General features: G+C 33.1%; 3 protein-coding genes and 1 long non-coding RNA gene across 4 annotated transcripts; 2 read left to right on the top strand and 2 right to left on the bottom strand.

The window, feature by feature from the left end:
• Positions 1-851: 851 nt before the first annotated feature.
• LOC135842712 (dnaJ homolog subfamily C member 25 homolog) lies at positions 852-3651 on the bottom strand. Its single transcript, XM_065360302.1, has 8 exons — positions 3375-3651; positions 3164-3305; positions 2898-3086; positions 2634-2813; positions 2368-2563; positions 2149-2214; positions 1954-2083; positions 852-1860 (listed from the first exon to the last, which is right to left on the bottom strand). The coding sequence occupies exons 1-7, from the start codon at positions 3478-3480 to the stop codon at positions 1961-1963; spliced, it is 1002 nt and encodes a 333-aa protein (XP_065216374.1). The 5' UTR covers positions 3481-3651; the 3' UTR covers positions 852-1860; positions 1954-1960.
• Positions 3652-5763: 2112 nt separating this feature from the next.
• LOC135842713 (lumican-like) lies at positions 5764-8691 on the top strand. The gene is made up of 4 exons (XM_065360303.1): positions 5764-6051; positions 6711-6862; positions 7279-7819; positions 7915-8691. The coding sequence occupies exons 1-4, from the start codon at positions 6018-6020 to the stop codon at positions 8151-8153; spliced, it is 966 nt and encodes a 321-aa protein (XP_065216375.1). The 5' UTR covers positions 5764-6017; the 3' UTR covers positions 8154-8691.
• A 3224-nt stretch (positions 8692-11915) lies between these two features.
• On the top strand, positions 11916-16531 carry LOC135842931 (uncharacterized). Its single transcript, XM_065360618.1, has 4 exons — positions 11916-12271; positions 13149-13306; positions 14156-14705; positions 14815-16531. The coding sequence occupies exons 1-4, from the start codon at positions 12226-12228 to the stop codon at positions 15042-15044; spliced, it is 984 nt and encodes a 327-aa protein (XP_065216690.1). The 5' UTR covers positions 11916-12225; the 3' UTR covers positions 15045-16531.
• Positions 15687-20665, bottom strand: LOC135842932 (uncharacterized). The gene is made up of 2 exons (XR_010558218.1): positions 19987-20665; positions 15687-17876 (listed from the first exon to the last, which is right to left on the bottom strand). It is a non-coding gene; the product is annotated as an uncharacterized LOC135842932 (long non-coding RNA).
• Between the last annotated feature and the right edge of the window lie 3395 nt (positions 20666-24060).

Genomic DNA, 24060 nt, shown 5'->3' with positions numbered 1-24060 from the left:
TAAAAATCCACTAGGAAGTGAGAAAACAGTTTTTGAAAATTTTCAGGCCTCATTTTTCATAACTTTTGAATAAAAGTTCAAAATCGTATTATTTTTGTAAATAATTCAGAACCCCTAAAAGTGAAATAATTTTTTTTTTCAATTCCCAACGTAAATTTAAAAATTTGAAACTTCCGTAGAAAAATGATAATTCAAGCCAGGTACCTTTTTTTCCTGCAGTCTTTTGAGCCCCCCCCCACCACAACTTTTTATCGAATCTACCCAGCAATTTTCTAAAAAAAAAAAAAAAAGTCAGACGACCCACCCCAGCACTTTTTAGAAGAAAAAAATTCACCTCAGAAGTTACCTATATCATACATGTAATTATAAGTACATTTTTTTTTAATTTGAAAAAATACTACAGGTACTGGAAATTGAAAGAGCTGTAATTTTAAAATACTCAGAAACGAAATTCTCAACCCGGTATCCGAGTAAGTAATTAATAACGATCGATTAAAACACTTTCAAATACCACAGCCAAAAAAAAATCAACCCACTCGAAAATTCGTAAAAAAAAAATTCAATGCAACAAAGTCTTTAAAAACAAATGAAAACATCAGCAATAATTCAAACACGAGCTCAAATCAATACAGGAACCATTTATAGTCGCTAAACACATCGTACAACTCGGTCATTAAATCTTTCCGTAGCATAAAAATAAATACAACTCAAACAAAACAACTCAAAACTGTCCATTTAACTTTCTACGTAATTAAACACAACCTAATAATTTGGTTAAATAACTAACCGATAGTCAATAATAAATAATTCATTCGGAAAATCGAGTAGAAAAAATAAAAATAGGCCCGGGCTAGAAAAAAAAATTACGCTTTTATTACATCAAAACAACGCACTGGACAAAAACTCGGATAAAAAATAAATAAAAAGTTTTAAGAGCTTAAAACGTAGCAACAATTTTCACAACGATTATTTTCATAACAAAGAAAAATTTATACAAACAAAAAAAAGAACAACGATTCTTAAATATTACAAGTATTAGTATAACGATTCTTAAAAAAATGAAAAATGAAAAAAAAAACGGACAAAATGAAAAATAAAATTATTCGGTAGTTATCTACGTAGACGACGATGTGATACATTTACAAACAATATTATGCGTACGAATGAGAAAATTATCCCATTTTAATATTGCATATTGTCACAACCACATGAAATTATTTTTATTTTGTCCACGGCAGGACGATGATTTCGTTAGAAATATTAGACAGAAAAGCCTTTTCGAGGCAAAAAAAAATACATTTTTATAAAAAGTTTCCTAGCAATATCACAGCGTAAAAGATATTGTTGTGGGTATATAAATTACCTACGATATAGCCTCGGATTACCCTCGAAAGAAAAATTCTCACCAAGTGTGATATTTCTTGAAGAGTATGCGAGGAAAATTATGTCATGCTGTCGGGTTGTTTTATTACGACAAAACAACAACTGTTGTTTAAATAAAACAGCACGATGACGCGTTAATCGTATAACATCGAATAGGAAAATAAAAACCAGCACACTTCAACACAGTTTCACTTGAACGTAATTTATATAAATTCTAATATGAGTGACATGCGACGAGTGCAACCTTCAATATCTTCGTAATTATGTACAGAAAGAAAAAAAAAACGCATCTGGTAAAGAGGTACGTTTGTTTCAAAAATTGGGTTACCAAAACGAGTACGTGGTTTTTTTCTCGGAAAAAAATCCATAAAATCCATTTTCTGTTACACGTTTGTTCACTTGTGCGATGAATTAATACACCATCGTAGGTAGATTTTTACGTACTCCGCAATACGCCACAGTCCACTGAATCGATATCTAAAACGGAGAGAAAAAAAAACCATGGACGCGGTTAATTGGAGAAAAATTACGGTAATAGGTTGTAGTTGTAACTGTACAAGTAGCAATTACTTTCACTTCACGAATCGTCGAAAACTATTCGGCCTGGGCCATGTTGTCTCATGTATCTTCGGTATGCTTTGTAACGACCGTTTTCAGCCATACGTTTCTTCATTTCTTCGTCTTTTTTATCTTGCCATTTCTAATACGAATTTACACAGATACTGAGAATGTCATTTTAAAGATGTCAACTTTCAAAATACGAACCTTGTAGTTATCGTAGATCCATAGTTCTTGCTTCAAGAATTCTTTTTTTTGAACGTCGGTGTATTGCTAGAAAGCAAAGTACTCGAATTAAAAGAAACACTTGAGGAGGTGGCGCGTGGTACTCGAGATATGTTATAAGTGAACATTATCTCATCGAGTATGATCGATAATTATTGTCCACACTTGATGACTAATGCAATGATAAAAATGCATACTAACATCGAAGGCGTCTTCTTTCATTTTCATATTTTTGCGTATCAAATATAATTTCTCTTCTTCGCCGTATTCTTCTTTGCAAATATTGTACTTCCAGATCCATTTACAAAACCAGCAAATATACTTGAAGAATCCCACCGGTAACAGAACCAATTGGCAGAGAAGAATATCGGTGAATTTCGGTTTGGCGTATCCTCCTCTAAAAAACGAAAAAAGAAAATGTAATCTATAAAAATAAACCTGGGTAAAAAGTAGTTCAAAATGATTACCTAATATCCATGTTATCTTCGAGCACTTTTCTAATCACGTTTTCAGTTTCTTCTTTAATTTCAGCTTTACTTTTAGTTTTATTTTTTTTATCGCTTAATAATCCTAATGCTTTAGCTTCCTCTAAAGCTTTCAATCTATACTTTGGTGTTTCGACCAAATACGAAATAGCTGTATAATACCTGTAAAAAATTACACATTCGATCAATACTCATCCCAAGTCGAAAAAATTAATCAGTTATTTACGTAAGCATATCGTAAAATACCTCTGACGAGCGAGGAAATACTGCACAGCAGAAATGACAGTAAGAGTGACAGCTACGACAATTCTGACATCGACTCGAGGTGTCATACGTCTTCTATAATACCTATAGTAATGACTGTACACTTGATCTGGATGATCTAACATGAAATCGTAATCGGTACGAGACTCTTCATCTTTAAGAATTTCATATCTGCAATAAAATCAAAATTAACAACGTTTCGTAGGCTCGGATTACTTCGTATTCGAACGAAATCTACGGATACTAACGCGTTGGCTAGTTTTCTGAAAGTTTCAGCAGCTGTTTCTTTGGCTTCTGCAGTCTTATGCATATCCGGATGATACTTCTTGGCCAATTGGCGATACGATTTCGATATCTCGACCTTAGTCGCTTCCCTGGCGACGCCGAGAACTGTACAAAAATGGTTTAATGAGTACATCGTGATCACTGAGATGAGTATTCGGTTAGAATTTTACTTACTTTCATAGCAGTTTTCTCGGCCGCAGTATAATTCGTCGATCATAGCTTCGCTTTGATGGAACAGAAAGACGGTTATACCGAGGAATAGTATCCTGTACGGAGCCATTTTTCGGGAACTTGTGGATAGCCGATCGATGAATAGAATATTTCACATTATCACTGCACAACGATTAAATAATTTATGAACGATCGCGAATAACTCGAGCATCGTGAACAGCTGTCGTGTTTACGTTTTATCAAAAAATTTTCTCTCACCGACACGTTGATGTGAGCGGAAAAAAATGCGAAAATGTTACAAATCGCAGTGTTACCAAATCCGCGAACGCGAATCGTTGACATCGTTTTTAGTTTTAGTTACTAAAAATGTTGCTAGGAACGCTGTTGTAGGTAGATTTTTGATTTTAATTTTGTATTTATGTACAGACCAGGGATGGAAGAGCCCTGATTTCAGGCCTCCCGCTATTGGCTCTGGCTCAGCTCTCCACAAGTTTTAGCTCTGGCTCTCTCTTGGCTCTTGGCTCTTTTTCTCTACATGTGCTCTTTGGCTCCTTGCTCGCTCCTCAATTCTTTCCGACTCTGCTCTTTGACTCTCAGCTCCCTCTTCCAATTTCTTGGCTCCCACTTCAGCTCCAGCTCTGGCTCTTGGCTCTTTAAATTAGAACTTAAAATTCGTGAAAAACAATTTAAAAAAATGAAAATATACTACATTTATTTTCATTTTATTTCTCAATGAGAAAACAAACGAAGAAATTCTTCATTTTCTTCACAAATGTGAATTGAAAGTTGAATTTTTAATAAAATTGTGCGCATTTTTTTACTTTTTTTCTACTTTTAGGGAGCCAAAGAGCCAGAAAAATTTTGTGGGCTCCCACTTGGCTCTGGCTCTTTCCAGTTTAAAGTCTCCTTATGATGATGGCTCTCTTGAGTAAAATAAGGAGCTCTTTTGCAAGAGAGCTCTTGATGTTTTTCTGCACTTTCATTCATTTGGCTCTTGGCTCTGGCTCTAGCTCCTCAAAAAATCCGGCTCTTTCAGACTCTGGCTCCAGCTCGCTCCTGGCTCTTCCATCCCTGGTACAGACACTACAGACAGTGTAAATGATTATTATTTTTGCAATGACTGAATGAAACTTTTTTTTTGACAGCTTTCAAGATCATATTTTTGAGGGCCATCATATCGGACATGAGTGACCGAGTGAGGAAAAATCTTATTTTGAACTTTGAAGTTCCTCATTTTTCATTTTTTCAGGAGGACTGATGTCCTCCTTAGATGTCAAAAATTCAAAACATGCGATATGCGATTAGGCAGGTAGCTATTTTGACATTTTTGACTTGAGTAATTTTCCATTTGTATCATTCTCCAAATTACCACTGCATTTTGGGAACGACTTGGGAAACGTCTATTTTGACTGAGGGTACTAAGAAAAAATTCCTTGTAATCTCGAAATGATAGATTGACGATTTAATTTAACATGTCCCCAACACTTTCTCATCCATTATGGCAAATTTTCGGAATTTTATTGAGTGTTTAACGTAGTTTTAACGAGTTTTTGACACACTTTCATGCACATTTGCGAATTTTTTCTCACATTTCACAATTTTTTAATAATTTAACGCGTTTTAAAAAATGACTTTAGTTGCGTTTAAGAAAGATTTCAACGATGTTTTATGCAGATTTGAAGATTTTTTTCAAATTTTACTGAAATTTCATCATTTTTTAGTGATTTTAATGCTTTATTTTTGTTTTTGAGTCATTTCTGCAATATTTTACGTAATCTTTCTTGCATTTTGCTCGATTTTGATGAGCGTTTCGTGGAATTTTACTGAAATTTTACAGCGTCGACTCGTCGAGGTAATTTTCAGTGATTTTAATGGCCTCAACACGGTTTCTTTTGATTTCATCTCAGTAAGTGGAACAAAAATCAATCAATATGTGTTGTAAATTAAAAACTGATATTTTTCAACAATTCAGTTTAATTTAGAGTTTTGGTTCCTCCCTTTCAGCAAGAATACCCTACCCCTTCACTGAACATCTGCTTTCAGTACTTCATTCAAATCGAACACAGCTAGCGCGTTGAACAGGAATCGAAAAAATGAATCACAACAACTAAAAAAATTGTAGGTTGGTGGGGAAGGTGGGGCATGATCTCATTTATTTAAAATGGATACATCTAACCACAATTTTCGATGATTACAAATTAAAATTACTACAAATCGCTTATCATTCTTGAAAATTGGATAGGTAATCACTAATCGCCCACTTGTTACCTATTTCCGCAGAAAATCATCATCATCATCCAAAAACCCGAGGTAAAAACCTCGATCATTTTATCAGAAGTCAATGAGATAAAAAGTTCGTTCATTAGAAACAGGTTCACACGATTATCATTTCAACGCAATTTTTCTTATACGGTTACGTTCAACGTCCATGAACAGTGCACCTATACTTTTGTGTTTGAAACAACACAATCTAGATACTGTGATTTGCTCGTAATCAGCTTGCAAGTTCTAAAATATCGTACCCATATTATAAAAAAAATTTTCATTAGTGATGTAATAGTAGGTACTTTAATGAACGAAAATAGTTAACATAAATATTCGAAGGCACGTGGTTTGTTCATACCTATCGTTTAAATTTGTAAAATAATGTTTTTTGAACGAAAAATCTCCAAGCTATTGAGTAAGTAGACACATTGGTATAATATGTATTTTTCTTCAACAATGTTAAGCATACGTGTGATTTTATTGTTTTAATAAAATGTACTCTAAAAGTTGTGGCAGCAGTTTTTACTCTCAGCAATATTCAAAACGTTTACGAAAACATGAAAACAAAATTTAGGTAACGCATTACGTAATTCGAACGTTACGAAAAATTAAAATTACAATAGGTAGGTTTCAAGGTTTGAGAAATTTCTTACGTGATGGTTTTCAAGCAGCATCACAAAATATCAGTTCAGTCAAAAAAAATTGAAATTTCAGCAAAAAAGGGAATAACGGCACAAATTTTTATAAAAATTACCGAATTACTCATCCAGCAAATCGATACCCCTGTCCCTGACCCCCCTTACTTCATCAAGTACATCAAATAATATTTTTCGTGTCAGCTGTCAACATGATAATGATTATCTAACTCGGTAGTTCGAAAATAAGATCACCAATTTAAACTGCTCCGTATTTGTCACTGAAATTTATATCAGCGGAAGCAATTTTTTATCAATAAATACGTAATCAAATTCGCTAAAACAACACGTACCTACATCAAGTATATGCAATGTTAACATATGTATCTATTACGTTATTCATTGCAACCTATATGTCGTCTGTTTCTTTCATTTGCAGATGTGTTTTTCCTATGGCTATTAATGACGCATAAGTGCTCATGTGATGAAAAAAATCAATGCATATACAATCATGAAGATCGTATTTATACAGCTATTTGCTCTGATAAAAAACTAGAGGCAGTTCCGAGCAATTTGGATCGAAATATTGAGGTTTGTAATTTTTATCAACCAAAAAATAATAATAATAAGTAATAAAACGAATATATTTACGAGAGAATACAACAGATTTATGATCACGGATTATTCTCTGACGACACCCCTAATATGCATGTAGTCGAGCGAATAGTTCTCAACAAAGCATAACTCAAGTGATCGCATGATAACCGAATGGAACTCTCACTTTTACTGAGCTACTGGAATGTTCAAAAGAAGGAAAGCTCAGTCGTATTTTTCATTCAGTTCGAGAGCATTACTTAATTTTTTAATTTCCATTTACGCTTTCTCTCCTACAAGATGAATAGGGCATAGATTCAGGAAACTCCTCTGACCATAACCTAATTAGTTTCAACAATCCCCCCCCCAACCATCCTCAATGTAAGCTAATATAGGTAAATTTTGGTTTTCAGGGTTTATATTTGGACGACAATAAACTCGATGTGATTGGTGACAGTGCGTTTGAAAATACGCCCAATGTCAAATATTTATTCATAAATTCCAACACAGGTGTACATATAACACCTAATGCTTTTGGACCTTTGAAGAATCTACACACTTTGGATCTTAGCAAGGACCGTGTCGTAAATGTTCCCGCTATCAAATTCCCAGAGTCGTTGAAACTATTGAATCTCGACGGAATAAATAGGATCAAAATCACAACCATAAGTTATTTGCCAGAGTTGAAAAGTTTGTCGTTGCAAGACTGTAATTTAGATAAGGTGCCTTCTTTCGGAGGTCCTCTAATCCACTTGAGCAAAATTGATTTAAGAGGATCACTAAACAAGCTGGAAAATTTTACACTGGATAGTTTAGCTAACTTATGCAGTTTGAAAGAATTATACATTAATTCTACGGCATCGATACAAGATTCTTGCGAATGTTTACGATTAAATCAATGGATCAAAGATAACAAAATTTTCGGTTCGAATGTAACTTGTGGTTCCATCAAAAGTAAGTGAGATATTAAATTGGAACTTCTCATGTTTTAAGTAGGTACTTTTTTTTACCTTTATGCATTATTTGTCTTCTTTTTTCAATGTTTTTAGATGATAAAACTTGCAGCACATCACCATCGAGTACATTTACTGAAACTTATAACTCCTGCGTACTTAAGAGGAAGGTAACAACTTCCATCAGCGTAGTTTCCACTGTTTGTTACATTTTAGGAGGTTGCTTCGTATGCGCGGTATTGCTGATTGAATTATATATCGTCTGTAATCGAAAAAATTACTCAGACGATACAATTCGCGCTTATTTGTGTTGTAAAAGAAAAATAAACGGATGAACCAATAGGCACATAAGAAAAACGACGTTATAATTACCATTGAAATGTTCCTAAGATACTCGTGTATTTTCCATAAATTTGTATTTTTATAATTCATATCGAGTATATAGAAAATGTAATGATGCTACATAATTCATAAAAAATACTCTTATTACGTGTCTGTAATGTAGTACAAAATCTATACCATCACTTTACATGTATTGTTTCACCATAATTAATAGTTTTGAGAAATGAATGATCAACTAGGTAGGATACAATCTAGGTAACCTATCGATTAATTTCTTTGTTTGTGTTTTGCTATATGTACTTATGTATTTTAATGCAACGTCCCAGTAGTAATTGAGGCAGAAGACTGATAAGATTAGTTACGCAGAAAGAAGTCTTCAAAGAATGATAATCTATCAAGTAGTACATACTTAATTTCTGAAAAAAAGTTCCTCTTGTTATATACCTACATGCATAAATATATGTACAACAGACCATTGTTTTTACACTCGTAATTTTCATCAAATTGCAAAATAAAAAACTTGAACATCGACTACAATATTTTTTAAACACTTGGAATTTTTCAAGAGAAGGGAGGGGGTGAACGAGGCTAAATTTTATACTCAAATGTTTCGCTTTTCTGATGTCTTCAAAAATCCCAAGATTTTTTTCAAGTAGGTGAATGTCGAAAATACATCTTCATCATTTCAATTTTTGATTTTGTTTTCACCTGTAAGGTTCTTGCTAATGAAATGAAATTGAGCAAATAAAGAACTTTTTTCAACCGAAAAATTCTAAATTGAAACCCGAACGAAGCGAGGGCAAAAGTGCTCGAAAATTAGTATTTCGAGTGGTACAAAAATTATGTTTTCTTGTGTAATAAATGAAAGAGTTTATTATTTTTGCTTCAAAATTTCAGGAAAATTGAATTCCCAACTTTTTTCTTATTTTTCACTAAGTACCTTTTAAGCGAACTTTCAAAATCACTATCTTTTCATTAATTTCACTTCCCTGTAGACACTTGCATACGTGTGTATTTTAAAACAATAATCAGGGTAAAAAATTATAAAAGAACTAAAAAACATTGTTCAACTTGTTCTAATTTATAATTGGATCAAAATTTTAGAGAAGCTTGCACTCAATACTCTTTTTGTTTTTCTTCGAAAGGAACCACACTATTTTCATTTGTGTTTTTTTTTTCTAAATTTCATAATTTGGAGGCCATGCAAACTCCAAATATCAAATTGAAATTTTGTTACATATTTGAAGAGCGATATTCCAAAGTGCCCTTTTAGTCCATTTTTTTTGAATTGCGTTTTTAAAAAAAATAATGTTCCAAAAGGCACTTTGTCCATTTTAATTGATTTTTTTTAGCGATCATAAATCCACCCAAATAAAGTGATGAACTCGCCTAAATAGCCAATTCACCAGATTAAAATGGAAATTTCAAACAGTGGACATAGGGCGTTTTGGAATATCGTTCCTCATTTGGAAGTCATTCAAGCTCCAAAAGTCAAAACAGACGATCTTGAGAGGTCAGACAGGTAGACAGACGACCTTGAGAGGCCCAATGGGCGGGTCGATGACCTCGATAGGCTTCACAGACAATGAGATGACCTTGAGAAACCAGATCTGATCGAGGTTGTCTGAATCTCTGACTGCTTGTTGAGCATCCCAAAGTCATTTGTCTGCCAGTTTGGCTTACCAAGCTACCAATTACCAAACTTCATCTGACCCGGTACAATCAGATCTGGCATCATAAGGGTCACCTACTTGCCTGGCTCTCAAGGTCCAAGACCTGCTCGTTTGGGCCCTCAAAGTAATCGAAACACACGTTTAGCGTCTCAAGGTCATTTTCCTTCCTGTCTGGGTTTCCAAGGTCGTATACTTGTCTCTCTGGCTTTATAAGACCATTGAACCGCGTATCTGGACTCTCAAGGTCACTGATTAACCTGTCTAGCCCCAAGGTCGAGTCACTAGTTTAAACTCTTAAGGTCATTGAACCCTCAGTGTGGCTTTACAAGATCACATATCTACTTATCTGACCTTTTAAAGTCATTGGCCTGTCTATTTGGCTCCTCCAGTTCGCCTGTATTCCTGTTCGGCCTTTCAAGGTCATTGATGGATCATTCCACGTCAATTCGACCAAGAAGTGGTGACCGGGGGGGGGGGGTCCGGCGATTTTTCTTGAAATTTTACCTGTGGAAAGACCTTCCGAAGAGATGACATCGCAGCCCTCTAGCCCCTTTTTAAAGGCTGCTAGGGGGTGTCAAAGTTTTCAGTGAGCTTGAAAGATCATCCATTTCAGGAGTGGATTACTCGATAACCGCGATATCTACCAAAATGGAACTTTTTACAATAGTTAAGGGCTTTCAAAGGCTTTTAGGTGATATAAAAATCAGTTTTGCCTTTTTTTCGTACGAAAAATTAGCTCGAAAAGTTTCATATCGTTCCGACTCTCAAAAATTCTGAAAAAAATACATTATGGACAACTTTTCATGCTGAACAACATATTAAAAAATTGGGATGGCATTACGTTGTAAAGTCGATTCAAAAAAATTGAAAGTTTGGGGGAAAATGTGATTTTTTGATTTAAAACATAAAAAAAAGTTTTGACCGGTGAAGTTGACTCATTTGACCCCAATTTTTACGTATCCCCTGAAAAAGTAGGAACCCCCCCCCCCTTCAGTCAATGAAATAAACTCATCACAAAAAATCAAAATTTGAAAAAATTCAAAAAATAAACGAATTCCAATTTTTTGCCATGAGTGTGATTTTTATCAACTTTTTCATGAAATACGTCACAAAGAGGTCAAAATAAGACAACTGAATAAATTTAAACTTTTTTTGATATTTGAATTGAAAATCGAATTTTTTCAAATTTTGGGCTAGAGGGGCCGCGATTTGGGCCATTAGTCATTCCTTCGGAAGGTCTTTCCACAAGAAAAATTTCAAAAAAATCGCCTACCCCCCTTACCACTTCTTGGTCAAATTGACGTGGAATGACCCTGATCCGTCTTTCTGGCCTCTCAAGATCGTCTACCTGCCTGTCTGGCTTCCCAAAGGTACAAAATTAAAATTGAAATTTCGTAATTTGTAGACCATGCAGGCTCCAAAAATCAATTTGAAATTTCGTAAGTTGGAGACCATGCAAGCTTCAAAATTTCATTTGCTTGTCTGTAGTTTAAATGTTTCGTGAATTTCGAAAAATGATTTCAATTTTAGCAAAATTTTAGCAATTTGGAGGTCATTTGAGCTCCTAAAATAATTAAAATATTGTACTTTGGAGGCCATGCTACGCTAGCTCAAAAAATGAAAATTATATTTTGTAAGGAGGCAATGCAAGTGAACGTGAAGCACCTTGGCTTCGTGTCACCACATCAGGGGAAGAAAAGGAAAGGAGATCTTTTCGTTTGTATCGTTATATTGTTTACTTATTTACTGACTGACTCAACCTAACAATCATTAAAATCTACACAAGGTTGCAGTTATTTGCATTTCGCTAGGGAGAGAAGTTGAATACCAGGGTTCCAGGGTAGAACAATGCGCAGGAAATAGAGAAGGCAGACGCGAGGGGTAAGTGAGTATGCAGGTACCTAAGACGATGAAATTCGTGGAAAAAAGGCTATTGTTTATGAAGGATGAGGGAGAATGAGACAAGACAGGATCGCGAGCTCCACAGTACACATAAACTTCCAAACCCAAGTTTGAATCATCGAATGAGTGTTCTCAATTTTCTTCCCACGTTTAGATCGTATTTGTACATGTACAGTAAATAAAATATGTTATTCAACTACTAATTAAGTATAAGAAACCAATTGATTTTCATATTAGAGCAACTTATTCTACAATTATGTTTTAACTTTAATTGATAATCTAAAATGAGCAGATAACAGTCCGGGGGCCATAGTTCGATTGTTATCAGTGTGAAGAATTATAGTAAGTATTTGTAGGCATTGTTATCAATATCTTACTCATTTGTAATGCAGCTGCCGATTTGTGAACAAACATCTCGTAAATGTTCAAAAGCGCATTCACGAAAATCACGGTGATTTGTTTGGTCTAGCTTATACCCACTCTGTACAAAATGTATTTAAAACGCGAGTATGAACGAATAATCTTCAAGCTACTGAGTAAGTAAATATGTAGATACTTAGATACATAAAATTCATTCAAGAAGTTAAATAGGCAGTTCTTGAGCATGTCAAAGGCATTTTTTTTTTTTTCAATTGGTGTACCTAGCTATCTACTCTAAAAAGTAAACAATGATATTCACTTTTCACAATATTAGACAAGTTGACGAAAGAGAAGAAAAATTAGCCGAATCCAACGTAAAAAGTCATTCTCGAAGACTCTGTGATTCGTACTACCTACAAGTCCATTCAGATTCAATTTCCTAATTTTTTTCATCCAAGTACTGACTTATTGACAGTTTTTAAATGCCAATGTTATCGTATATCACGAAATCTAGGGATATCCAAAAACAAACACGACAAAATTAGGATCTATAAGTACATTGTAAATTCACATCATTCTTCCCCTCTATCCCCTTGACTGAATAATTTTTCAAGCCAACGTATGTTTTTCCATTGCAATCAGATAAGAAACGCGTACCTATCTATACTCCTTGGTTCAAAAATAAGTACGCCTTATCAATAATTTTTTTCATTTTTCATCAACAAAACACGAAATCAAATTCATAGGTACCTACCTAGGCTTTTATAAATTTTTTCAATGAGGTGTTTAATGTTTATAATTACAAGATTATTATGTATACATTCGTAATTTGTGGAGGATTTAAATTTGGTTTGTGAAGTTGACGATTCCTTTCAAAACAAATATAGGGTGCGTAAAAATATCGGGTACCCTACCTACCTAACGAAAACGTAGCACGGTTTAGCCTTGACAAACGAAAATTTTGGACTTACGACTTGTATTGGAAAACCATCGATTTCCTATTAATCAATGTTGGAGATATTATACTATCACGTTCACCATAATTATTTTCAGATGTGTGTCTCCTATGCTTAATGATGACGCATAAATATTCGCAAGCTAAAGGAGGCTTCAAATGTATCTACGGCTACGAGAAATCCATGTATACTGCTAATTGTACCTTGGACGAGAGAGAGACCAAATTTCCGAAGGATTTAAACAGAGGAATCGAGGTTTGTAACAAACAAAAAATATATCTAGATTCTTGGGTAGAGACTAAAGAATGAGATCAAAAGATCATCCATAACCATAACTCAAGTGAGCACCCGACGAATGGCGTCTGTGGCACAATTAACCTCAAAATAGTCAATTTCAGATATCCAGACTAAAGTACATACAATCCTTCAATTTTTCACTTCTCTTTGATCAAATCTAGTTTTTTTTCACAGGAAATGAGCCAAATTTTGTCGCCAAAGCGAAAAATTGAAAATTAAATTCAGAACTCGAGATTAAATTTTGTAATCCGATATATTTTTGAACGGTTTTCTAATTTTTCTGCGTTCAATTCAAAAAATTATCCATCAGTTGCGAAATCACCTTAGAATGGAACTAATTTTTCCAGCCAAGTTTTTCATCAATATGAGTAACAATCAATTTAGCCATTTTCGAAAATTTTTAATACCTCACTCGTGTCCTGACAGCATTCTTGCCATTTAATCACTCAATTTTCAAATTTACAAAATTTTTCGAAAAATAATCACTCAAATTGAAAGAAAAAAAAATCAAGTCTAGTAAAAGGGCAGAAATTTGCGGAAAAATTTTAGACACCTTTTTAGATCAATTTCTCAAATATTCACTATTCCAGCCAATGAAATTTTTTTTTTTCAAGTCGAATTTCAAGCATTACGAGAATTATTTTCCTCCAACACTTGTAAGTAAGTAGGTAGATATTAGAATCTCATTCGAGATCAATCGACAACAGGCTGGGAACACTTTCCTATAGTTACAAATTTTAATAATTAGTAATAACTCAAAATTACCCAAGAGCTAAAACCTAATATCGATTACCTTTTGTTTTACAGGCTTTGTACTTGAAACGCAGTATGATTCGTTCAATTGATGACAACACTTTCGAAAATCTGTCAAATATCAAATTCTTATTCCTGGAGTTCAATACACGGTTAAGAGCATCAGCTCGTGCTTTCAAACCTTTGAATAAATTACACACTTTGGACTTAAGCTACTCTGGCATTACGAACACAACTGCGATAGAATTTCCGGAGTCATTGAAACAATTATCGCTCAGCGGAGTGGAAAAAGTGACTACAGAATCGGGAGAATTGCCAATAAGTTGTCTGCAAGATTTGGAAGGTCTTTCCTTGAGTGACTGTTCATTGAACGAGGTACCTTCTTTCGGAGGCCCCCTTATTTCTTTGACTAGTCTGGATCTAACGGACAATGCGCTACAAGATTTCAAATTCGAAAGCCTTGCCAATTTATGCAGTTTGAAGAAATTGTTCATTTCGCCCGACGTTATAGAAGTACGAAATTATTGCGAATGCGTGAAGCTAAAACAGTGGACCGAAAGTCAACATATAATCGGTGCAAATATAATATGCAAATCTGACAACAGTAAGTACCTCTACCTACACAGGCTAGAAAATTAAATTCGAATATATTTTTTTTTGTAGCTTTGTTTTATCTTTCGCATACTAAATGAAGTAATTTATGATACTTTCAGACGATCAAGAATGCAACACATCGTTATCGAAGGCTTTTTTGGAAACTCATAATTCATGCATACGAAAGAGGAAGATGAGAACTTTTCTCAGTTGGTTCTTCGGCGTTTCCATTATTTTAGCAGGGTGCTTCGTATGCGTAGCATTGCTGATTGGATTATACATCGCCTGTAATCGAAGACAATTTTCTAGGAACACTATAAGAGCATATTTTCTTTGCCAAAGAAGATGAACAGAAGCAGAAATCATAACGAAAAATCTAAACTTCTTCACAGAGAAAGTAAAGCACGTATAAGAAGGCTATTGCCTATTTTTAAAATGTAAGGAACTAACATTTTTCGAAAAAAAAATTAAAGCGCGATGAGCTTTTGCATAAATTGCAAATTGAAGACACTACGAAGTGATTCCGAAATAAAAATGATCCAGAAAATGGATAACAGCGAACAAATCGACTTTCCATCTGGGATTAGAATTTAAAAATTCATCAACACTCGAACTCGTTGGATTAACAATTCTTCAAGAATTATTTTTGGAAACTTTTAGACGCAATAACTTTTCTAATTTAATCCCATGTAAAATTTTGTCTTATCTATAGCCCTTTTAAATTCGCAAACTAAGAAAAACTTCATAATAAAATTTCAACTCGAACTTCATTCCAACTTTTGTTTTTTCAAACAACGTTTTCCCCTTCAATTTCAGTTTAGGCAACTTTTTCATCTTGTGAGATGATCCAGGTGGACATGAAATTCAAGGCCAAATCACCTCAACCATACGAACGAAAATTCTCGAATATTTAAATGTTTAAACTCCCCAGCGAGAGCTCAAAATAATATTTTTCTCCTTAAAAAATATGATATTCAAATTGAAACAAGGCTAACCCAACGAAAAACAATCTTTATTACAAACACCTTACCGCACATCAAAAAATAAAAATACAACAACTTAACTCAAATAAACAGGTAATCCATAAAAATACACCCAACATCATCCAAATTCTTTCAATATTCCATATTAAACCATATTCAAAAAAAAAAAAAAAATCATCACGAACACCTTCATCATCTAAACAAACCATTAATAAAAATAATCAAAATAGTACAAAAAAATAAATAAAACACCCAACATAATAATAATAAACAACACCAACCCTTATAAAGCTTATGCAATAAAAACACTTATAGTTGTTAAAATTAACCCAATAACGTTACAATTGCGCTTAGTAAACATATAACAATGTATAACATACCCTTATAAATTATTTATAAGAGTAAGTACCTTTTTTTTTTTCGCTCAACTTGAAACAGACAAATCCTTTATAAATTTCACATTAAACAGGAAAAGCAATAAAATAGTAATTTCCGTTCGTTAATATTTCGTATCGTCGCCGCAACGAGTAGATAGGCTATTTATATAAGTTAAAAATTGCCAAGTTAAAATTAAAAAACGTGACAATACTGTATCGTATTTCTATTTTCCATAATCTAAGAACGTTATTGTCGGATGTCACAACAAAAAACGACGTATGTACGTAAAAATTTATAGGATAAAATTAGGTAATTAGGTATGAATTCTAATCGTACAGAATCATTACAAAAATTAGTAATAATTAGGTATCATCTCCGTTCGAATATTTTTAAATAGGTAGGTAAATGCAGATTGTTCCCAAATATTGTCAGATATAGGTATAAGAGTGAATAAATAAAGAAAAATCATTACGTTTCCTCTTTTTCTTTTTTTTTTCCTTCCATGTATGCTTATAATAATGTATCTTCCGGTGTGTAAATTTTTGTCATTCGATAACCTCATCATGCAGACTGATAAAAAGTAATTCGATAAAAATATTCAGGTAAGTGTTACGTATAATAAAACTAAAAGTAAAAATAATAACTCACAAACATACACTCTTGACCACCATATCACACTTTTGACCATATAAATAATCTTAAACAATAACTCTTAAGATCGACTTATAATCAAAATAAAATAATTAACCGAGAGAGGTCATTCGACTGTTAAGGAAGAGGAGAGTTTTGTTCGTAAAATAGCACCTAAAAATTATCAATAGATAAACAATAAAGTATTATTAAAATATGACTGATATGATAACGTAATTCATTACACATGTACAACGACTGTATTGCTTTTTGATACACGTATTCCTTTTTTTTTCAAATCGATAAATTAATTAAACTTTAAATCATAAAAATATAACCCTATAAAATAAATTATTCCTAAATAAATAGGTAAAAAAATTGTACATCATACGCATTCGAATAAATTCAATCGAGACTTAAAATTTAAGGCAATAATTGGAAGACAGTGACTTTGTTGCTCATTATTAACCTTATATAAGTACTAAATTACCAAATTACATTATTATAATATCGATCTATTTTAATGATATGTCTAAATAACATATACAAACGTGAATTTTATAAATCAACTAATTGCATCGACCCGAGAGAGAGACAAATACGAGTATAAGTACCTACAAATAACCACAAATTTATGATAAACATTTTCATTATTTTTTAAGAAATCCAATAACATAATGAAAAAACAAACAAAGGTCGCACAAGTTGGGAGATCATGACGAATTTTCAACATTTCGTACAATTTAATAAAATGAAAAATATAAAAAAAAAAACAACTCGATGCGCAGCACTTCATTTTTTTCAGAATGCCATCGATACAACAGACAATTTTCGGGTTTCTTCACACGATAGAGCAGGATTTACCTGCTTTAATTCCATCAAATGAGTAATTTTCTCTGTTTTTTTCTTCATCTTTGCATCAAAAATAGATCCATATTTGAGTAAACGAAACGACTTAATAATTAACTCGCAATAAAATCGCAGCAAAGTACGATTTCATCAAACGTACTTCTTTATCTTCTTTTTGTGGAACGAATACGAATGCAGGAAAACTGTAATCGCCATATTTGAGAATATTTTACTTCAATTGTTTCCAATAACAGAATATTTTTTTCAGCATGTTCTTCATTTTACGTTTCGAACCGCATTTCAGTAATTTATGAGAAAATTTCAACGTTCGCTTGATTAAACTGAAATTAAGTAGGTAGGTACATCAGAAAAATAACAAATTATCGATATTTTGGTTACCTTAAATTAAAGCCTATGTAGAAATGCGATCATTGAAAGGTGTTGGAAACATTTATTGAAAAACTTTAAGAAAATCATCTTTTAGAATAACTCATTAAATCTTTTTTTAAAACATTGATTTTTCCTGGCTTCTTTTCAACAAGTTTAAGTACATTTTCTTTGTATTGTTTAAATGCTTAAATTGGAACACAGTGGTTTTCCGAGTACATGCCAAATTTTGATGAAGACTGAGAGAAGGGAGAGGGAGGCGTTCAAATAAACTCTCATTACTTTGTTCATCGACTTTCAAAAAAAAAAATCGAGTTCAAAAAAAGCCAATGATGACGGATGAAAAGTTGAATTTATTGGACTGCATTTTTGCCATCTTACCAAATTGAAAAACCAAGTCATTCGCCCTTGAGTAAATTTTAAAAATAAAGAGCTTAACAATTACAAGATAAAAATTCAACACGAAAATGCCGAACAATTTTTCGAATATCTTGACAGGAGGGGAGAGGGGATGAAAAATGGAAATTCAAACTGATGAAAAAATATTACCTACCTATTTTTAAAATCACCTTTTCGCTCAAGCACCGCCTCCTAGATCAATTTCGATAAACTACTGGGCGTAACATGAAGTTCCTCAAGGTCAGAAATTCGAAACACCCTCCCCCCTCTTCTTGTTACTTGCTCTAGAAAATCGATTTCTCAAACTATCGAAGGTCATTTCGGCTTTAAATCCTTTCAATCAGTCAGCAATCTTGCTCCGGATTTTCAGTTTGAATTCCCAAGGTTGGTATTTAAATGAATTTACAGCGAAAAAAAAATAAAAGACTGGTAAATCCTGCAGTGAGACAGTTTTTGGGGCAGGTTTTCCTGCGTTCTTTGCACTGAATTGATCAACTTGACAATTTGCCTTTTTTTTCTAGACAGAATGATATCAAAATCAAATCAAACCAAACTTACAGAAAGAGAAAGATGAAAAAAAAGCACTGCCTACGCAAAAAACACAACGATTTTTTTGTTGAATTTAATAAAGGAAACTTTTAAAAGATGGATTACTTGAAGCGAATTTTAAAAGAGCTTTAGGGCAGATTTATATGACAAATATTTAGGCACGAAAACTGAAATGAAACTTTTTTATAAGGATTATATGGATCAAAACTACTTAATCCCTTCGAGGGATGTTTCCCCTTAATTTTAAAATTTTTACAAAAACTTCTCGCGGAAATGAAACAAAAGGCACTTACATTTCTATTTTGAAAAGAACATCAAGCATTTATACAAGTTTTTGAAAAAGAATAAAAACCACTGACTGTCTTTGAAATGAGAACTTGATTGCTACTTTTATGGCCTGGTGTACTTTTTTTTTCCAAAAAAATTTGAAATTCAACTTCAAAATGTTAAAAATAGACACAAAAAGCTAAAAATTGAATTTTAGACATTTCAAAACATTTTATTAAATAATTTGGAATATTTTTCTCAGTTATTTCGTTGAAAATATTCACCTATTTGAGCACAATTGTGAGCTGAATTTTAAATAAATAACATTAGGCCTATGACAAGATGTTCTTGAAAATAATTTACAGTTTCAAAGGGACAAAAAAATAGAAAAGAAATTATCAATTTATTAAAAATAGAAATTTTTAATGAAACAGCCACAGAGCAGCTCACATAATATAACTAGGATACCTATCACTTTCAACAAAAATTTCAGAAAATCGTTTCTATAGAAAAAATGAACATCTAGGATACATTTATAAACATCTAAAATTGGCAATTCATTGATTTTTATGCATTTTTACCATTAAAATAGAAAAAAATGAGAAAATCCGCCACAAAAATTCACATTTCACAACCGAAAATTCCGGCCTCAAAAAAAAACTACCATCACCAAAAAAAGAATCACATTTCTCTTTTACACATTTTTGATAAAAATAAACAAAAACCAAAAAAATGAAAATAAAATCGAAAATAATAAAAACCTACCTACGATAAGTCTAAACACATAAAACAATGAAGAAAAATCCCGGTACGTATCTACGGGATAAAAAGCACAAAATACGTACTTACTTTTCGGGTGGCATCCAAAGTCATCCGTCATTCGTGGCTACTGTTTCAGAAGTAACTGATAATTGGGAAAATTTTTTCACATTACGAGCACCGAAAGCAACGACAAATCACAGCTTTAAAACACAACCGAGCTAAAATGGGCGTCAAAGTTTCGCGGTCGTCTTGGAAACCGAGGGCAAAGGCGTAACTTTGGAATTTTACGTCACTAGCACGCGGCAACACCCCGGCAAAAAAGCAAATTTATAGGTATTCGTTATTAGAGAAACAGATGACGTTTATTAGGTACGCAAAATGCAAAATAAATGCCATCCGAGGCCCTATTTTTATTGTCGTAATGTCGTACTCGTACGTAGAACGTATATACATACCTACTTTTGAACGACATACCTACGCGATATGCAGTATACACAGCTAAGATAGGTATACCTATACTGGAAGTTGTATATTAGTTTTTGTGACTAAGTTCGATGTAGATACTTCATTTTTTTTAAGACCTTCTCGTGACTTTTGTTTAATTTCGATTGCAAATTACTACTGACGTCGTCGTCGTCGTCGTAGTCGCGCTCCTTTACAGGTGATAGCGTATATATGTCCATCTATATTAGCCGGTATCTAGCGTATCTGATCGTTTCTTTCGGGGTCTTACAGAATAGAGTAGATGTCCAGACCTTAAAATGGTGCGAGCTTCATTTGCTGGTGTGGTTGGAGTCTATACAATTGGCAATTTTTCTTGCCTACGATTAAGTGCAAGTGTATAATTTTTGATTTTGATTACCTACCTTACTTCATTTGATTACAATTTTTTCTCGATAGTTTGTGAAGTACTTTGGAGGCAGCAATTCCCCAGCAATATTTCTTGATACCTCAAACAACTAAAAATCGAATAAAAGGGCAGCAAACCCAAATAAAAAATTGGAAAATCTCCAATCGAATTAAAGTCTGAGCAGAACTGAGCGAGAGACAGAAGACAGCTCACCTTCCTCCCGGGTGATTTTCAAGGGGAAAATAGTATATATTACGTGACAGGTACGGAAGTTAATCGCATTACTGTCCAATTCATGTCGCGCGTACCTATTAGTACAGGAATTTTAGGTAAAATGAGAGGATTTATTCGGAATAATTCCTACAAAAGGTTTTTTGCGGGATACTGTAGTGGAAGGGGTCCTATTTAACATACTTACTAAAAGTCTCACCCCGTACCCCGCGTGCGTCGCCAGGGTATCTAACAAAATTTCAAAATGAAAAAAAAAGGACTTAGAAAGGACTTTTAAAGAGTTTCAGCAGGTCATTTTTCGAGCACTTATGGAATTTTTTGAGGTGAGAGGGCGGGGGTATCAAAATTTTTTTCAAGGTGGGAGGTTCAAAATTTTCATTTAAGTTTTTAGCCAAAGGAATTTTAGCAGGACTTTTAACAGAACAGTTTTTGAACACTTGGGATTTTTTAAGAGAGGGAGGGAGTGGGCGAGATTTCTACTCCAAGTTCGGAATTTATTGTTAATTAAGGAAAAGAGAAACAAACTGGCCCTGGCGAAGCGAGGGCGAAAGCTCTCAAAAATTAGAAGGTATTTTGGGAGATATAAAAAATTATGTTATCTTGTGTAATAACTAATAAGCTACTAAGTAAGTATACTATTTTGCTTCAAAATTTTGAAATTCAAAGAATTTTTTTTTGAAAATTTAAAACTGGAAAAAGAAAAGCTAACGGGCCAGGGCAAAAGCTTTTTAAATTCAGTATTTTGAGAGGTATGAAAACGAAGTTTTTTTGTGTAATAAGCTACCTATATCAAAATTACTGCTGTTTTGCTTCTTGAAACTTCAAATTTTTGAAAGCTTTAGCCTTCGCTTCGCTCGGGCCAATGTGGCTTCTTCATACTCAAAATTTCAAGAAACCATTAATAAAATTTTTAAGAAGTTGACAGACAGATCGAATTCTCACATTAAAATTGATGTTGTTTTACCTACTTTTTATCTAAATCAAAAGATTTCCAAAGCTTTTGCTCTCGCCTCGCTCGGGCTAATTTGGTTCTCTTCTACAAAGTTACAATTTCGAGAAACCTACGAAATTGAATTTGAAAAATGTTGAGATTAGAAAAACCGAATTTTCACATTAAAATTTATGCTGTTATTTTTTCTGAACAGATTCACTATCTTTTCAAAAAAATGTTGACACAGTGCGTTCAAATTTTATTTATTGTCGGAAAAATGACGTGATACACCCCCCCCCCCCCTAAGCATGACTTCGAACCATCTCTGCATATAGTAGGTACGTATATTCGTCATAGCCGGCAGGGTACTGACTACTGAGTCACTTTCGGAAATGAAAAGAATAAAAGAATAATTCTTGAACTTCCTTACCACCCAACAGAATCAACTTCGCCTGTGCTTTGTACTTGCATCTGCCATCTAACTTGAGATCTTTTTCGAAGTGAAGTACATAGAATTCTAGTAAGGTCTTCAATTGTCCCCAGTCCTGGGCATTCGCTTTGGACACAGGGAATAGTAGGTAAGTATATTACTTAACTGTTCGGTAAAGCACACGAGTTGGTGTTCACGTACATTTGCCGAATCATTTGAGTAATATGTTTTACTACCGTTGGAAACGAACTTTTTTCCGCATTCTCATCGCCACTTTTATGGTAATGTATAGGGCAATATTCTTTAGCATATTTTTTTCTGTGCTATTAGGCAGGGAATATCAAACAGATCTTTGCGAATCAAGAGATTTCAAGTCGATTGAGCCAATGTTATTTTGCATATTTTAGCATATTTTGACTAAAAATGGTCAATTTAGCATATTTTCACCTGTTTTAGCGCATATCTCAGCATATTTAGCCAATTTTCTCAGTTTTCCCCTATTTTTAGGGAATATTTTCAAAAATCTTCGAAATTTGCTTTTTTTGTAATTTTTTGAAAATAAAACTTTTTGAAAACGAAATTTTATGAACACAAATTTTTATTTTTTTCTCATAAAACTTTCAATTTCTTATCCTTTCCTTGCAAATACCTCCTTGAATTTTCACTTAATCAAATTATTGAGGTTACCATTGAATTCGGTTTGTTTTTCCCTGTAAAATGATACCCATATTGTGCAGAAAATGATGGGAATATTTTGGCATATTTTGACTTTTTAGGGAATTTTTTTGCATATTTTCGACAAAATTAGCGCATAAAATATGCGCATATTTTCAGTTTTTTGGAGCATATATTCTTCTACCCTATAATGACAAAAATATGCAAATTAGCTCGTAGGTATTTGATTTTTTCAAGTAGGTACCTTATGCGAGTGTTAGATGGCGCCCTGTTGAAAACGCATAGCTAGGAAGTCCTACTATTCGTCGTCTTTATAGTAAGATAGGAGGTTGAAAAACATTAATTGTGATGCCTCAGTCGCAAAATTAAAAATTTTTCAATTTTTTGCCTATTTTTTTGAATAGTCACTTGTTGCAGAAATTGATCATGATTTGCAAACTTACCTAACTAATACGAGTATCTGGCAATTTTTTGAAAAATTTTTAAAAATCCAAAAAGAAAATCAAGAATACAATTTTATGAATTGAAATATTTCTGTAATGTAAAACAATTTTGAAAAAAATGAAAAATAATTAGGATTTGGAAATTGAAAAAAATACCTATCAAGTATTGAACGAAATGTCGGGAAAAATACTTGAAAAAAGATGGAATATTTTCAAAACGATCGATTGGGAAAATTTCATGTCGTGATTTTCTATCTAAGAAACAAAATGCAAAAATTTAAAATTGAAGCATTTTGTTGATAATACACTAAAAAAAAGAACGTTGAAAACACGTACCTACTCGAAAATAAAAGTGATAAAATATTTCGTGAGTAGAGAAGGCCAAGGGTGATTTTGCAAAAAAATTAATTTTCAATAGAACATGTATCACAAATCCATTATCTCCCTACTTGTCTTAAAATTAGCTAATGTTGCAAAAAAATGTTTGATGTTTGCAATGTTAGTAGGTATCTACTTATGAATAGCAGTATATTTGCTGGAAATGTTTCACCAATAGGTACCTACTTAACTAATTTATTTTTTTTAAAAATATTTCACCCTC

The sequence above is a fragment of the Planococcus citri genome, chromosome 4, assembly GCF_950023065.1.
Source record: "Planococcus citri chromosome 4, ihPlaCitr1.1, whole genome shotgun sequence".
Lineage (NCBI taxonomy): Eukaryota > Metazoa > Arthropoda > Insecta > Hemiptera > Pseudococcidae > Planococcus > Planococcus citri.
The sequence above is the reverse complement of the archived record's forward strand: the minus strand, read 5'-3'. Positions and strand labels throughout refer to the sequence as shown.

Bases quoted from the DNA above. Each gene is read 5' to 3' on its own strand.
- LOC135842712 (XM_065360302.1), bottom strand. From the start codon at position 3,480: ATGGCTCCGTACAGGATACTATTCCTCGGTATAACCGTCTTTCTGTTC. The intron at 3,087-3,163 runs GTTAGTATCCGT...ATTTTATTGCAG, and splicing joins TTCAGAAAACTAGCCAACGC to ATATGAAATTCTTAAAGATG. The intron at 2,814-2,897 runs GTATTTTACGAT...AATTTTTTACAG, and splicing joins TATTTCCTCGCTCGTCAGAG to GTATTATACAGCTATTTCGT.
- LOC135842713 (XM_065360303.1), top strand. From the start codon at position 6,018: ATGTTTTTTGAACGAAAAATCTCCAAGCTATTGA. The intron at 6,052-6,710 runs GTAAGTAGACAC...TTTCATTTGCAG, and splicing joins AAAAATCTCCAAGCTATTGA to ATGTGTTTTTCCTATGGCTA. The intron at 6,863-7,278 runs GTTTGTAATTTT...TTTGGTTTTCAG, and splicing joins ATTTGGATCGAAATATTGAG to GGTTTATATTTGGACGACAA.
- LOC135842931 (XM_065360618.1), top strand. From the start codon at position 12,226: ATGTATTTAAAACGCGAGTATGAACGAATAATCTTCAAGCTACTGA. The intron at 13,307-14,155 runs GTTTGTAACAAA...TTTGTTTTACAG, and splicing joins ATTTAAACAGAGGAATCGAG to GCTTTGTACTTGAAACGCAG. The intron at 14,706-14,814 runs GTAAGTACCTCT...TGATACTTTCAG, and splicing joins AATATGCAAATCTGACAACA to ACGATCAAGAATGCAACACA.